The sequence below is a fragment of the Harmonia axyridis genome, chromosome 2 (assembly GCF_914767665.1).
Source record: "Harmonia axyridis chromosome 2, icHarAxyr1.1, whole genome shotgun sequence".
In the NCBI taxonomy this organism is placed as follows: domain Eukaryota; kingdom Metazoa; phylum Arthropoda; class Insecta; order Coleoptera; family Coccinellidae; genus Harmonia; species Harmonia axyridis.
The window spans coordinates 53,954,852-53,972,122 of record NC_059502.1 but is presented as its reverse complement, the minus strand read 5'-3'; the positions used below and the strand labels follow the sequence as shown (position 1 = coordinate 53,972,122).

Genomic DNA, 17,271 nt, shown 5'->3' with positions numbered 1-17,271 from the left:
GATGATAACCAAGTAATAATATATAAGAACGTTTTATGCACAATTTATGTGGATGCGAGACATCAGAACCAGACAAAAATAAAAAAAGAAATACTCAATATTTCGATGATCATGAATCAAATCGAGTTGAAATTTTGTGAGAAGATGAGCAATAACTATTTCAAACTTTATTGAAAATTTCATATTGATCGCGTGATAAGGGCCGTAGAAAATTTTAGCATATTATGACAAAAAGACATAATATCTCAGTAACAACAGATCCGACCTAGTTGAAAATTTGAGTCGAGATGACATTTTCAAGCTGTATGTAGAGTTCAATGTTGAACGAATCATCAGAACCATAAAAAAATTCAAGCAGAATATTGTAAAAGAATAGTCTAATATTTCAGTAGTAACATATCGACCTAGGTTGAGATTCATTTCAATCTCCGAATACATTTATGTGGTCTCCAAGCGCAATAGTGGCATGAATAAACGAGCGCCAAAAAGCTCCTGACGGCGCAAAGTCGCTTGATTTTTAATCGGGAGCAATTTCTACGTACAATTGAAAGAGCAAACCTTTCTTCTTCTTCCGTTTACGAATTAATATGTGGTAATTGATTTGTCAATGAATAAGAACTCCGACGCAAGTTCAAGTTTCCGATTTGCCCTCGTATAAACGACAACTTCCTTATTTAATATAACAATCGAAAGATTCTATAAACACCTTCCACGCTAGTCATACTTCCAAAGCGCGTTCCGCAGTTTGTGTCTGTTTCTCTTAAGGTACTGTGGACTCGGAAAGTTTGTTCCTATGGTGTGAATGTTGAGATGATTTTCTCTGGACGTCCTTCGATAGATCGTCTGAAACAATTTATAAAATAAAGTAACTTCGATGAAAATTGTGCGGTGTTTGTGTTGACAGATTCACATTGGTATTAAATGAGTGACACTTTTGGACATTACTCGACCATTCTTGAGGGTATGCTTCACTTATTTAATCGACTAGTCTTTTTACATTGGTTTTTCAACCCTCACATGGGTTTGCAGCTACTCTTATGACGTTTATATATATATTCTTAGATACTCTGAGAGATACAGAGATTTGATACAAAAAATAAGGGAAAAATTAAATATAAGAGATAATGTAGTTACTAGGAAAAAAATGATGAAAGTTTCAATATTGTCATTTTTGGAAAAAATAATGGAATATATCGAATAGTAAGACGGGTCTAGAAATTAATTTCTATAAAATATTTCGTAGAGGAAAGCACTGCCCTGAAGTCAGGAGTTTTGGAACGCTAGTTCATTCGTGCTTCAATTGAACACTTGGAGACCTTGAAGATGTGATTTATTAATCATATATATGAAAAGTTATGTGTGAATGACGAACGCTCAATAACTGCTGACTTTTCGTCGGTGGTTTTCTCTATATTTTTTTTTTAAAATTATGTTCGCTGGAAGGCCTTCGCTTCAACTATTCCTACCATATGTCATCAATGTGATTAGAAAGATAAACCAAACAGCATCATCCAGTCAAATAGTTTCACTAGCTGAAACTCAAATCAATATAGTATGAATATTATTGATATTGTTTACTTTTTCTATCAAAACAACAGTTATTTATGTACCAAGGCCAGGGGTTCTTGAGTTTGCAAGTTGTCGCCCTTGAGATATAAACTATTCTAAAAGCTCAATTTCACGGTGACAGCACTCTTGCAATATCATGATAGTAACTATCATGTAGTTTATATGGCGATAGTTCCTGCGATAGTGATAGCGATCCTGAATAATATACAGGTCATAGTCTGCATAGAGCATCAGCAATTCTTCTGGCCGATTCTGGAGTTTGACTACGCTGAAACATCAGGGTGGTTGGAACAGTACGTCTATTGCTGAAAGATACAATTGCACAAGAGCCCACGACGACAAGACCTTCGCCTGAAAGTTTTTCTGTGCATGTCCCCTATACAGATAAAGACGGCCAGCAACTATAGAGTTTGGTTTGTTGTTACTTTGGTAGGTAATAGGTAGTAAAGGTGTAAATAATACCTTAAATTCGTTAAAATATAAAGCTCGATTTTTCATATTTTTTGGGAAAACTCGTCATTCATTGCCGGGCACTTATGACAGTTGCTACCCTTTGCCAGACACTCCTTAACTTTTATAATTACAATTATATGTACTTTCGTTATAGTGTAAAAGCTTAATTTTATATTTGTTACTTGAGAACCTATAACAAATGTCACCTCAATAGCCGGACAGTTTCAATTCTTTTTACATCTTGCTAGACACATTGAAAGTCCGCTTTAGGTGCGAGCACGAGTGCCTAGTCGATTGCGATATTTTAAGTACATTAAACAGTAACATTAAAAAAAAAATTGTTTTCATAGACATGTTATTTAAAGTATAATAAATGTTATTTTAATATTATAAAACACAAAAAAAGTATAATTACATGTAAAAAGATATTTAATTATCGTTCTTAATTTATTAAATTTTAAGGGTGTCTGACAAGTGGAAGCAACTGTCAATGGATGACGTGTTTTCTTAAGTTATTCCGAAGAAAGTTCAGAAGATTGAGCGCTATCTTTAAATAATTGAAGGTACTTTTTTATACACCTTCACTACCTGTTACCCTCCAAAGTAACCGTAACCCAAACTCTATAGTCGCTGGTCGTCTTTACCTGTGTAGGGGACATGCAAAGAAAAACTTTAAGCTTTTATAAATTGACGAAGGTAGGCTCTTGGTCTACGAAGAGGATAATATATCTCCAAAAATTGAGTAGTCAAGATTACTGGCAGTCATACCGGTTTTTCTTCTCAGAAAATTGATAACCAGACAATGAAATATTAATTCATATTTACTGCAAGCAATCTTAAATTTAGGGGATCCTTTTAAAATTACCAATTTCATATTGATTAGAATGAAAAATGTTGATAGTTTTCATAATCTGTTTTAATTTTGGTGATAAAACATAGTTACATATTATGCCCAAGGCCATAATATCTAAAAATTGAATTTATTCATTAAGCAATAAAATCAAAATACCAAACTGATAAGACAAAATTATTTATGATGCTTTGAAATAAGTAGGAAATATTTCAAGTTAATTTTTTTTTTCAGAAACATTCCTCAACGATAGTGGAGGGGTGGCCAATACTTCATCACCGGTAAATAAGAGAAGAGGATTCAGTGGGTGAGTTACAGACTTTGTTTCGATTATTGTTAAAGGGTTTTTTGCACCGCTTTATAAGGTTTATTATCCTTCCATCAGAGTTGTCTCACCGCTGCACCACCTACAGCTCGCCTATCACTTCCAGAGTTTTAATGAACTACAGAATCTAAAATGGCTTCAAGAGGTTACGTCCACCTGCAAGTTTCTCGTTCAAAGCATACTTTGCGTTGGCTTGAAATGGCAATCCGGATCAGATGATCCGGAGTTTATTTCTTCTACCCACAGAATCTGCACTAGTCAGTTTCTAATAACTCTATTCTCATTAGGTGCTTCCTGATGAGACGGCACTGTCTTCTAGGGAAATCCTCAGGAAGTCCTCATTAATCTTGCCTAATTCTTCGGCATTCTTATATCTACATACTTCGAATCGATGACATTGGAGCTCAGTTCTGTAATAGCTACTTAACCAAAAACTGGATTGCTTTGTTACATTTCTGATTTCTTCTTCGGTTCGTTCACATTTTTATGTTACAATTATTTCTCTGCCTGAAAGACACTAGAAGAGTAGTCTAACGATAGTGAGCACTTGGTGACTGGTCCAGATACTCTAGCGCTGTTTCCTGTTGTAGTTTTTGAACCATCGATGTATCATATAATGGTTTTTATTTTAGAAGTTTGGACGGTGCCTTCCTCATATCCAAGTTTTTTCTACTTCCTACTTAGCTCCGTTGCAAAGGTGTTTACTTTCCTGATGGTTTCGTTACTAAAAAGATTCGCTGAGTTTTACTCGGTTAGAGAGGACTGGATTATCTTACTTTTAATTCTCTCATTACCTGTATCGTCTCTAGATATTCTGAGCCTTTATTTGGAGGGCGGCAATTCGGCCCAGTTTGCTGGCCCTCTTGATTCTTAAAAGCAACAAATCGCCGGTATAATAGATAGATATAGCTCAGTCAACGAATTCCTTGAATTTTTTACAATACGTTAAAGTCTTATCTACGAAGAAAATACTCATTATTCAGGCCATTCATATAACTGACTCTGCCGTTCACATCTGATTACAGAAAAATATTCTGTGTATTTGTGAAAGTTTACCTATCTTCTAAATTTAGCTATCCTTTCCTTTCTGGTTTAGTTTTCAAGTCGATCGTTCAGGTGTTTGTTGCTAGGATGAATATGAATTGATCCATTTCTGTTCCACCAAAATTTGCGCTTAGCACATATGATCGAGTTTTGTTAATTTTTCTGATTTGGAACTTAAATTCTTAAATTTTTCGTCACGAACTGTCAAAGGCACATGTGAGATTTGGTCCATTCAGGAATTATTGGCTTCAAAGTAGGTCTAAACAAAAACTGGGTTCCAACACTCATGCGTTTTCGAACGCATGTTGGAATAGAAGCACATTCTGCAACTTGTTTTAAAATATATTATTATTTAAAGATTACTGATCTATAGATCTTATTTATGTAGCTTGATTTCTGTTTTGTATGTTATCTGTCCAACCATTTTGGTCTCTATTCCATAAAAATCCTAGCTTCAGTAATTTCCAAAGAATTTTTAAAATTCATTATCTGAGCGGTGAACACATGAAGATGCTCATATTCATAATGCTTCATTTATAGATTTGGTGTATTAATTATGATCATCACTGTCAAGAGTTGAATCATATCCATCAATTATTTCCGTATTCAAAATAGTGATCTTCTGCCTTCACCCATAGAGTCTACTGTCGAGTCTATTGCTAATTCCAAATATCTAAGTTTCATCTTGATAATGAATTTCATATTTCATTGCAAGTATTCTCTGTATGTACTACAAAGTCACACTCTGTTATATTTTTCTTTTTATCAATAAGAATTTTCCTTCGATCAAATGTTTTGAAATTGTAACTAATTAATTTTTTTGGAATTTTGTCTTTGATTGAAATCCAGGTGTTTTTTGACCTGTTCAAAAATACTATTCAGACTGATATATTCGAGGTTTTTGATCTTGGTAAAAAGAAGATCATTCAGTGATTCTTTGAAGTTGTAATCATATTATTTCTGCTAGCGGAAATATCTGCTGAAACTTGCCGTAACACCCTGCAAAGAGTTCTCTGCTGGTTAGACAAGAACTATCCTGATTAATTTCAGCCTTATTTCATAGTTTGATAGTTAGTAATAGACTAAAGAAATACACAAATTAGTTGATCGATGTGTTTTAAATTGATCAAACCAATAACATAAACAAACAGAACTAAATTCAAAATATATGTATCTTCTGTCAATGACATTTCCGATACCAACTTGAATTTTTCAAATCAAAATATAACTGAATGGGCCATTACCAACTTAATATCGATTTTCCACGGCCACCCGGGACGGGATGCCAATAACTCCTAAATGAACTTTTATAGTTAACAAACCGCAATGGAAGAATTCCAACCTCGTATCGAGCCCTCGGGGTAATAAAATACATAGAGTTGCCTTTTCCGCCTCTTTTCGGAAGCTGTTTTCATTTACCTCTCAATGTTACCATAGCGACCGCATACTTTCGATGTTTCAGATATTTCCGATTCCCTCGATAGTTTACTAACACAAGTTTGCTGATCTTTAATTGCTTTCATAATTATGCATCATAACAAACCTTCACCTCTCCTTGCCCATAAATCGAAACAACAGAGATAGACAATATTTGGCATTTGGCTTCACAACAAACAGTACTGTTATAGAAGGCACCTCGAAGTATTTTATTGCTCTGAGATTGACTCCTAGCCTGCTTTTACTCGTTATCTGTATTGAAAGAAATCAATACTTCAACGGTGGAGAATAAGATGTCTAAAAACAAGACATCTTAGTGGCGAACTTTATAAATGACACTTGGCATTTAGTGCACGGAAACGTCAACTGCGAACTGCAACGGCAATGTCAAGTTTGTGAATCCAGAGCGACACGATTTGAAAAATTATGGTATTTTCTTCAGAAAATAGTTTAATTTTTGATTCTTGCTGGAAAATTTTTGAAATTTTAGAGAATAGTCTTGAATTATAGGGTTTAACTGATTAAAGAAGAATTCGAGGTTAAAACCAATTCCGGCCATCGTGTACACGATAACTCCCGAAAGAAATGTGCCTGGTACTTGAAATTTTTAGAGTACTTTTCAGGGTCGGAATATCTCGGTTAAGTTGATTAATGGGTAAAATTCTCCAGATAGTTCGGGAATAATAGCAACACTAAATTTTATTTCCTCATGTGATCGAGTTTACAAATCAACTTCTATTATCTTTCCAAGGTTTGACCTTAACACAAAATTCACCACTTGATGAAATTGTATGAACAATTTTCGAGATATTTGTATCTCCTATAGAAAGTGTATTTGATCCAAAAATTTCAATTTACAAATTTTCAAGCCTCCTACATTGTTGCAAATTACGAAAAGGTATTTCTAAAAGATGTTCCAATAGCAGATTCATTATTATTATCATTTATTTATTACAATATACACTTAACTGTAAATCAGACGAAGTTTGTTTTGATACTAAAAAAACGAGTATATTTTAGAAGGAATCAATGGACTTTTATTCCATTGCAAAAAGAGGAAATGGAAACGATATCATCCAAATGGCCGCCACTGTTACGGTTGCAGCACCATGTCCTTTGCATGAAATTTTCCATGAATAATAGGCACATTTGCGGATTTATGTCCTCGTTGACTTCACGAATTCCATTTTTAAGGTTTTAAATCGGTTTTAAATCCTCGATGGCCAATTGTGATCACCTCTTCGAGAAATAACTCGAACAGAAAACTTTTCTTGCAAAATTACGTTTGTTGGGTTCCTGGTGATCGATGGGCTCGAGTTTTTATGTTAATTGAACCCTAAAAGCCTCAAGACGTAAGTCTTTATGCGAAATAAGGTGTATTGTCTTTTGTGAAATGCCTTATTCCCAAGATCGTCGAGAAAACGATAATTCTGGGTTTTTGTCAACACTACAAGCTACAGCAGCAATATTCGGGGTTGTTCTTGATCGACGCCCACGGTTTCTATTCTTCACATCCCTAACTTGTCCCAACAGCTCGAAGTTTTTCACCAGGTTCATTATTGACGGCCGAGAAGGTGCTTCACGACAATACAAAATTTTGCGAAATGTGACTGCAAAATTTTGACTATTGGATGGAGGTTATTATTTTTCACATATGAGTCGAGATATGTACAGTGCATCCCATTTTGGGTGAGACAGCCAGGTTTCTCGCTTGTCATTTAAGATAGAGCCTTGCGGTTTTCACGTTCCTGTCCTACTTTTTCGTAAAACTCAAGTTGGTCTAATCAGATTCTGCATAACTGTTTCCGTTCAAAAGATACAGGGTGATTTTGGAAATTGATACTTTTTGGACCCATCCTTTATCTCCGAAATTATTAGAAATAATGCTGAGCTGAAAACTACGTCTGAATCAGAATTCTGCGTAGAATCCAGTGGCGTACTCAATTTCTTTTTTCGGGGTATGGTTTTAAAGATTCAACACAAACCTATATTTTTTTCAATGGAACACCCTATATATCATTACTTCGTTGAATTCGTTATTTTTTTCCCTTCAAAATGATATATGATACTATGTAGGTAGGATGTTCAGAAATGTTAAGAAAACACTAAAACGTCAAATAATGATAATTTTTTGTAAATGGGCCATGAATTTTCTATGTTTCAATAAGAGGATTATTACTTTCGATTTTTAAAAGTAGTAGGTCATTGATGACACAAACATCCTTGTTGTTATTATGGCTACTATGCATTTGGGAGCATTGTTTTATCAAGTAGGCAAGACAGGAACGTGAAAATCGCAAGGCTCTATCTTAAATAACAAGCGAGAAACCTGGCTGTCTCACCCAAAATGGGATGCACTGTACGGTTTTCGGATAGACCCATCCTCTTTTGCCCAGAAATCGCAGATAGGTTCAGGAAGTCCATCCTTTCAGAGATGGTTCAGTTAATATGTTTGCGGAGGGATTTGTTTCAACAGAGTACCTATAGAATTGTTGGCGCTTGATCCTTCCATGGAAGCTCAGATTTACATAGAACAAGTCATTGTTAATATTATTTCGTTGTTTCATCCTACCATCAGGCCAAATTTCTCATTTTTGTACGATAATGAGATCAGCTACAAAGAGTTTTGGATTCTCATCAACTCAGACGGCTTTTACTCCAACTTTGGAGGCAAATTGATCAATGCTACTTCAACAACCTGACCGAAAATATGCCAAGGCGTGATCAGGCAGTGGCTGATGTTCGAGGAGGCCATATTCTTCACTGAACTTTATTTTTTCAATTTTTTGAATGAACTCATTTTGAACTACAAATACTAAAAATGAATTTTCACCTGAAGCTGTGAAACTTATGAAGGAACATGCAAAAATATGATTCAGATGAAGAAGTAAACATTTAGATTTCCAATATTCAAAAAAATGGAGACAGTCTCAAAATGTCTGACCTTCCTCAACTTTTGTGGAGCAGTATACTTCAAACACTTTGATCGTCCGATCGAAATTGGATTCGCTGTTGTTGGTGAGGATCATATGTGTTCGATATGTCGCCTATCGAGCAATTAGCTTATCATTTTGAGTTCAGAAACCGTAACTAATAATTACCGAACATCTTACGAATCATCTTATCTTTCACGATGCAAGATAAAAGTAATTTGTCTCCCACGTATCCAGTGTGCTGGTGTCCCGTCAGGTGTGCTGTGCATTGTGTATAATAAATTCGATATGTGCAAGATCCAGAGAATTTTCCGTCGCCTGTGTATCGTACCTTGCCGAAAGAAGTATGTTCTCTTCTCCCGTTTGTGCATATCATGCTGCTCTACGTGTTTAGGACTGGGGTTTTCAGAAGGTCGAATAATATCGGAACCGTATACGATAAATCACTGAATAAATATCGTTATCGCACGGTAAATGAATAAATTGAAAGTGGCGATTTTCTGTCAGTTCACGCTCCCATCGAAAATATCGAGAGTGCAAATCGAATGGATTTATCTAGAGAGATGCATTCGGATTCAATCCTCAAGAAGCTTTTCGTTTTTTTTTCAGAGCTATAATCGTGCTAGGCGCAATTTCAAATCTTTGGTTTCTGTTAAGACAATAACATGAATGTTTCGAATTAACTTCAAAATAACATTATCATTTTCGACTTAAATCGACAATTGTAAAGAACCCCATGAAGGAGTATTGTGATTGTTATTTGTTTATCAACAATAACAGTCGATAGATCTTCGAGTTACTTTTTTCAAAGTTTTCATTGCGGAAAATTTGAGATGGTGTAAAGGTGAATTTTTATTTATTTTTTGTATCCCATAATTTATTTCTGAAAAAGCATACTTTGAGGACGTATTCAAAGAAAAATTGCAGACAACTCAATCAAACAAAATGAAAAATTGAAATATTCGAAATATACTGACTGACAAAGAAACTGCAACACCCAGAAGGAGCAGTTTAAATTTCAAAGTTTGTTCTATAAAACAGATAGTATAGCAAGAAGTGAATGATTGAAATATGGAGAAAAAATGGAGGGTTTACAATTTTTTTTTTAATAAATTTGTTAATAATGTGTTTGTCCACCGCGATTATCTATACACTCCCCAACACGTCTCGGCATTGATGCAATAAGATGGCCTATTTCTTCTTGAGGGGTACTATCCTTAGCTACCTATACTTCATGTCTCAGAGCCTCACAAGTCCGGGAGGGCTGGGGTAAATTTCTAAGCCTTCAACCCATGATGTCCCAAACATGCTCTATGGGCAAAAGATCGGGAGATATGGGCGGCCATGGCAAAAGATTCACATGAGATCAGGCATTATCTTGATGAAATATTGGGTTCTCGAGCCGGTTAAGGTAACGGAGGACATATGGCTATTTCTTAAAGAAAACGCAGCGCTGTCATGTTACCTCGAATAAAGACTAAAGGTGACCTACTTGCATGTACAATAGCACCCCTTACTATAACGCCTACTGTCCGGTGTACATGACGCTCAACATCAAACTGAGGTCACGTCTTTCTCCTCGATTTCGTCTGATCCTTCTTCGGCCATCATGTGCCCCCAAGGAGAATCGAGATTCATCAGAAAAGAAGACCCGGTGCCTTTCCACATTCCAATGTTGACGTTCTCTGCACCACTGTAATCGTTGCCGGCGATGCTCAACCGTCAGATCGAGATGTCGCAAATAGGTCTCTAATGGCCATAAGTCTTAAACGTCGATCTTGAACTTTATTTGTGCCTCTGCAACGCCTGGTGCCTACTCTTCTCCGATTTTTGGCATTATCAAACCAGACTTGACAATATCTCATAACAGAAGTTGAATTTCTGTTCGTACGGTTAGGGATTTCTCGAAATGACCGCCTCCCGTAGACCGAGAATTCGATCTCTTTCAAATTCACTTGGCTGGCGATACATTCCGCGTACACGTGCTCTAGGCATTTTAATAACAACTAAACATCGTTTTGGATCTCCTCGAACAGCTGGTTTGTTGTAAAATTCATAAGAATTGCAAAAAACGACTATACTATTTAGGTTACAAAAATTGTTTACATGAAAAAACCTTCACGATTTTTTTCTCCAAATTTCAATCATATACTCCTTGCTGTACTATCTGTGTTCTACCAAAAAAAAAAAAAAAATTATTTAAACAATTCTGGGTGTTGTGATTTCTTTGTCAGTTTGTATATTTTCTTGTTAGCACCCTCATAACATAATACAATTACCAATTTTTTTTTTGTGAATTTTTAATTATCAGTTGAGGTTTATGATTTTGTTCTACCCCTAGAAGATTTCAAAACAAACAAAAATTCCACTGTTATAGTTTTGGATGCTTTCATGGAGAATAGAAGACACAGCTTCAATTTTGAAAAATGTATAAATTTCCTTAAAAAGTTCTTTTGGATCTCAAATGTGTCAATAGAATTTCTCGATGAGATTGTTAATGATTTAACTCATTCTCAAGTTGCTCAGGAGCAAAATCGGAGAATAAACAACGCAACGTTTATGGTTGTCGAATGACTACAGTAGTTCTTGAACTAGTTGAATTTTGTGAAGATGTAACATGTAAATCCCAATCTGTTCTCCATGTTGTTGTTGGCGAAAGATTTAATTGTTGAGAAGGACGTAGAACCGATACATTTAGATTTATATATTTATTTATTAACGACTTTTCATACAGAATAGTTAAACTCTCAAGAGGCGAAGTTCACAAGATGCTCTTATACTTAACCTCCCAGAAGTTCATAAATAAAACAAATAATGATGAGTTTTTTCAGGTCGCTTTATCCTTAGAAGCGAGAAAATGGCGGAAAATTGAACATATGGAGTTTTTTTAACTGGTAATCAATGAAAAAACCAGTTACTCCTGCGATACAGACAAAGTTGTTTCGAGTAGAAGTATTAGCTACTTCTATGTAGAAAAAAAATTTCAACTCTGGATTTTACAGAGCGATCATAATTAATATTCAAACATTAACTACAAATAAATGCCAAAAACTTTCTTTTTTCTAATGGTACCTCCTGTAAAAATTAATTTCGAAAGTTATTATTAGGTTTTTCTATACCTAAAGCGAATAGTTTTTCAAGGGGTGTCTTTCAAAATATGAAAGTTTTTGGCCATTATTTGTTTTTGATGTTTGATAATTAATTATGACCACTCTGTATGATCCAGAGTTTAACTTTTTATTTCTACATAGATCATGAAATAATATTTTTGAGACAACAGATCTGGCTGAGTTGAAATGCGTGTAAAATTTCATGCTTCGTGCAAAATTTCGTATTGGTGGCATTACTAGGACCATGAAAAATTGAAACAAAATATTGAAATTTTTCAATTAAAGAAGAAGCATGCGTGATTGCAGTTTCTTTTATCTCTATTTTTTTCCGATATCACTTCATTGATATTATGGATAAAGAAATAGCATCTTTATATCTCTTGTTGGTTTCATTCATTATGACCCTTTTCACACATAAAAAAGTCATTCAGTCCGTGGAAATGCATCTGTAATTGAAGCTCTGAAAACCTCAACCATATTATTGTTCTGCTTCACTTTCAGACATTATCATATGTTTCCATTTTCAGACGGAAATGGTTGCCTCCACCTTTGCGAAAACTATCACAGGGTAAAGTTGACAAATCGCAGACAGGTACAGCACTGGATAGGCCACCACTGAAAAAGATTGGCTCGGACAAGAGGATTAAGGTAAGACCACATTCATTTGTTTGTATATTGCATGTCAAAAAGCTAAAAGAGTTTCAAAGAAACTGTGTAACATATGAACAATAATTTCAATCGAAAAGCGAAATGTAAACACTTTTTCAGAATAATCGTTATGGTTCTTCATTTTTCCATGAAACAAGTTTGCTCCAATTTGTGTCAGTTGATAAATACATAAATTATCATAGATTTACAAAACCTGTCGCAGAGCTACCTCTGCCAAAGGACATTAAACATTTGATACCATAAATTGAGTATTCACATCGACATCAGCTGATCCTTCTCCAGATTCATCTTTCAAATAAAATGACAAATTTTTTCTATCCTTCTTTAGTTAAACTGAACATTTGAGAAAATATCATTAAGTTGCTCCTGTCTCGTTAATCTTTCATTGAGGGAATAAACCTACATCTTGTATGAGAATAATGAATTTACTTCCCTATGAATTTTAATCCTTTTGAAAGGAACAGACAGCAGCCTAAGGGAAAAATTGTCACCGGTTAATTTTTCTGAACTTTTCGTATGTTGTAGATATATTGCTTACCAATTTTAGACTGGTTTCCACTAAAGATTATTGTTAGATACGTTATTGTTGTATACAATGAAAATTGTTACAGAACGTTTTTGACTCATGGTTAATATGATATCATAACGAAAAGATGTATCGAAATATTTGAAAGTTTTCGAAAAACGCCTTGTGACTCGAGAGAGAATCGCGTTATCTACAGGGTGTCCCATAAGTGGCACGTCACAGTGACACCGGAGGTAGGTCAGCTAAAGAGGGACCTAACCAGCCTAACATGACCCCAGTAAAAGTTGCATGGTTTTCGAGTTATTACCAAATTACGTTTTTTAGTGAATTTTCACCTTTTTTAACATTGTCAGGGTCAGAATTCTGCTGGAAAGCTTTCGAAGCTTATTTTTTTTGTTGTAATGGAATCTTAAATAGTTATTTAAGATGACATGAGTATGATTCTGTCAAAAAGTTATGTGGATTTCCGTAAATTAATGGATAAATCTTGATTTCAATTGCTAGCAAAACGAGAACTTCGACTTTGGACACCTGCTGTGAAAAAAAAATCCTTGAAACAAAACGAGCAAGTAACATCAAAAAATTGGGCATTTTAGACAGATTTAGAAATGGTACAATACACGAATCTTATGCCCATAAAACTAGGTATTTTCATCATTTTACCGATGCCCTACTTAACTAAGTTGAAACTAGGAACCCCGCTATCAGGTAATTTTGCCGCTTGCTATGACATTACATTTGATACCGGGCTTTGTTATTATTTGTTAAAGTCACAATAGGGAAAAAGATGGATTAGGAGAAGCGAAAAAAAAGGTAAATTAATTAAAAACAGACTTAACTTTCGATTATTTATTTAATTCTTAAATCTAACTTACAGTAAATGTTCAAACTGTTTCCCTGGGACTCTAATGCATAAATGACACCGTTTTATAAAATTACGATTCAATTTTCTTAAAATAATTTCCGATATGGTCCGGGCTGCGTCGAATACGCGTTCACGCAATTCTACCTCGCTTCTTATTGGTTTTGCATACACATATCGGAAATTAGTTTAAGAAAATTGAATCGTAATTTTATAAAACGGTGTCATTTATGCATTAGAGTCCGAGGGAAACAGTTTGAACATTTACTGTAAGTTAGATTTAAGAATTAAATAAATAATCGAAAGTTAAGTCTGTTTTTAATTAATTTACCTTTTTTTTTCAATAATATTCCTCTTTAGCTGACCTACCTCCGGTGTCACTGTGACGTGCCACTTATGGGACACCCTGTATGATCTGCTTTCTGTTATCTAATTATTTCGAAAAAAGAGATCGGGATCCTTGGAAGATTTATTCTTGAAAAGCACTCAGTAAGCATCGGATTTGGGATACCTTGAACAATGTCTTTCATTGTACAATGAGAATATAGCAATAAGTAAACGCCAACTTATCACTCATCGATACTTTGTATAAGAACTTTTTTTTTCAAACCCTCAGAAAGGTCTTGACGTTAGTCATTGACCAGCAGATGTATCTTATTATCTATAAACTTGATCAAATTCATCAACCACCACCATACATACACAACATCTATGACGTAACCAGGATTCGAACCCGGTACCTTCGGCACCACAGTCGACTGTCAATCCACTGCGCTACCGAGGTAATCCAATGAGAAATTTTCATTGTATACAACGTTTTGGCAACTTTTGTAATAACGTCGCCCCTCTTAATATATTACCCTGTGTATCTCAAAAACTGGCCATAGCAAAGCCAATACTATTTGACATTATAAGAGTGTATTCGAACTAAGAGTGATGACAAAAAATTGGAAAATTCCAGGGATGACTTTCTTAATTAGAGGGTGAATTATGAACTAAACGAATTTCATTTTGGATAATTCTTGACTCACTCCGTATCTTACAATAATATTCATTAGAAACCAGTCTAAAATGTTAACCTCAGGCCGCACCTACATTAGGTCCGCATTTCTCCCGATCCGATCCGATCCGACGTTGTCCGATGGTCGGACGACGTCGGAAGAAAAACAAACACCTTTATCTTAATGTTAGTGCCTACAATTGAAACGAAGCTTCCGAATTCTCGATTCCCGACGACTCACGACACTATCCGATTTCAATTGTAGGCACTTACATTAAGATAAAGGTGTTTGGTTTTCTTCCGACGTCGTCCGACCATCGGACAACGTCGGATCGGATCGGATCGGGAGAAATGCGGACCCAATGTAGGTGCGGCCTTATGCGTAACAATATTTGTCGGAGATAAGAGTTTCATTCAAGATGTTTTCCTACGAGAAATGTTTCTTTTTCTAACTTCGACACCCTGTATCTTGGAAACTAGTCATTTGATTGAATTGGACCTATAGACTTTTTTGTTCAGGAGGTCATATTTCACAAAATACAAAAATTCAGAAAAATCAACCGGTCACAATTTTTTCCATTAGGCTGCTGCCTGCTCTTTTACACGTTTTGAAATGTGCAGAATTCAAAAATCGAATAAAGAATCCGTCTGTAGCTCCCCTGGGAAACTTACTTGATCTGCCGACAAATTTGATTTGTCGACAACAAAGAGCTTAGGAAATTCAATTTTTGGTATAAAACTTCTAAACGGATAAAACGGACGAAACAGATGGATATGTTCACACCCGATTCCATTTAAATCTGATAGAAATGGGAGAAGTCAGATTTGTTACAGTGGTTTGGGGACACACAGATCAACATACAGACACCAAACCAAAGTTATGCAATTGAATGAAATTAATTTTGCGATTGAAAATTTAGCAATCGTAGATCGAAAATTTTTTTATCCCATTCATCACAATTCTTTCTCTATCATCGGTAGGCTCGATAACAATATCCGATTAAACACACTGTATATCGAAAATAAGACTGCAAGGGATCCAGGTTTATGAATTCTCCGATTAAGAATCATTCATACGGGGCTTCATCCTTGAAGGTGTTTTCAAATTGGAAATAAGTATAGGTGGTAATGTGATGTTTATTGATAAAAAAGATAAACTGTAGAATCCGGCAAATATAATATGTTCGTCACATACGTTCCTATTACACTTGGGGTTTCGTTATCAACTGTACGACTTCCTTCTTGTAGCTTTTTCTGAGTCATGAGCCATTTCTGAACTGTGCCGACTAGTATGTGCTTATTGTTCTGTAATTCTTTCCGTTCTCAAAAAGTGCATTCCTACGGTTTAGATATGTCGAAAATGGGTTGTAAAATGAAGAGGAAGATTCTGAGGAGGTTCTCCACCTTTAAAATAAATGTGAGTCGTTTATCGTGTATAGTTATTTCTTGTCATATCCATTTGTTCTAATCGCCACATCTCATATTTTCAGTATGTATAAGATAATTTAATTCTCTAGATGTTTCGCTTTATATACATTATACAAAATCAGTAGACGAAAGCGAACCAATTCATTTATTCAATGAGTCAGACAGCAGATTATCATCAATCCATTATCATAATAAAAAACAATAAACAAAGTTTAATTTATGATTATAAGACTCACTATGATGAAGCCTTGAAATAAATCTATTCCGTTTTCTTCTTTAAACACTAATAATAGTTATTCATACTACAAGAATATGAAGTGATTTTATTTTTTGCGGTGTTTCATAACATTAAATTATAGTTGTATACCAACATGATTTTCTGTGTTTTTTAAATTTTTGGCCGGCAATGATCCCAAAGTTTCTTATCGCTGATGCCGAAAACGCCCTCAAATTCGATTCTGTCCTAACGGAAAGACCAAGAAATTTGAAATTTTCAGGGACGGTTCGGATCTCGAATGCCGCGGTTAAGTTGAAGTGAGTTAAATCCGACTAGGGGTTCCGTAAATATGGGCGTTCGAATTTTTTTTACGGTGAAACTGCCGATTCGACCGGGATGAACATATTTATTTGGATGAAAACTTAAAATTTGAAGCCTTATGCGAAATTTTATGTTAATTACGTAATTAGAGTCATAGAAGAGGAATATCGAAAGAATATCACCCAATATTTCCGTGATCATAAACCCACGAAGTTGAGATTTTGGGCGTAAATATGAAAATTTCAAGCTGGTCACGTCATTGGAACGATAGAAAATTCAAGAGGAATATTGAAAAAAAAATACCTACTGAATATTTCCGAGAATATTGGAAAACATATATTTCGGTGTCTATAGATCCTTCCAGGTGCTCACTTTGCGTGTATAAACAGATTAACTATTTCGAGCTTCGTGCAAAATATCGTATTAATTAACCAGAAGCATGGAAATTTCAGGAAGAATATTACTACAGAACCTGAGATTCTGGATGTATCGGGTGTACCAAATGTGTTGTCTACTGAGGGGATCTC

At 35.0% G+C, this 17,271-nt stretch overlaps 1 protein-coding gene across 7 annotated transcripts in view; it reads left to right on the top strand.

Annotated features, from left to right (window-relative positions):
• The window catches only part of LOC123673750 (triple functional domain protein), a 250,022-nt gene that overhangs the window by 193,754 nt on the left and 38,997 nt on the right, over nt 1-17,271 (top strand). For all 7 annotated transcript variants that reach the window (XM_045608400.1, XM_045608399.1, XM_045608401.1 and 4 more), the window contains exons 20-21: nt 3,107-3,179; nt 12,249-12,369. In XM_045608400.1, the coding sequence (XP_045464356.1) occupies nt 3,107-3,179; nt 12,249-12,369 (194 nt within the window). The remainder of the gene's footprint in view (nt 1-3,106; nt 3,180-12,248; nt 12,370-17,271) is intronic.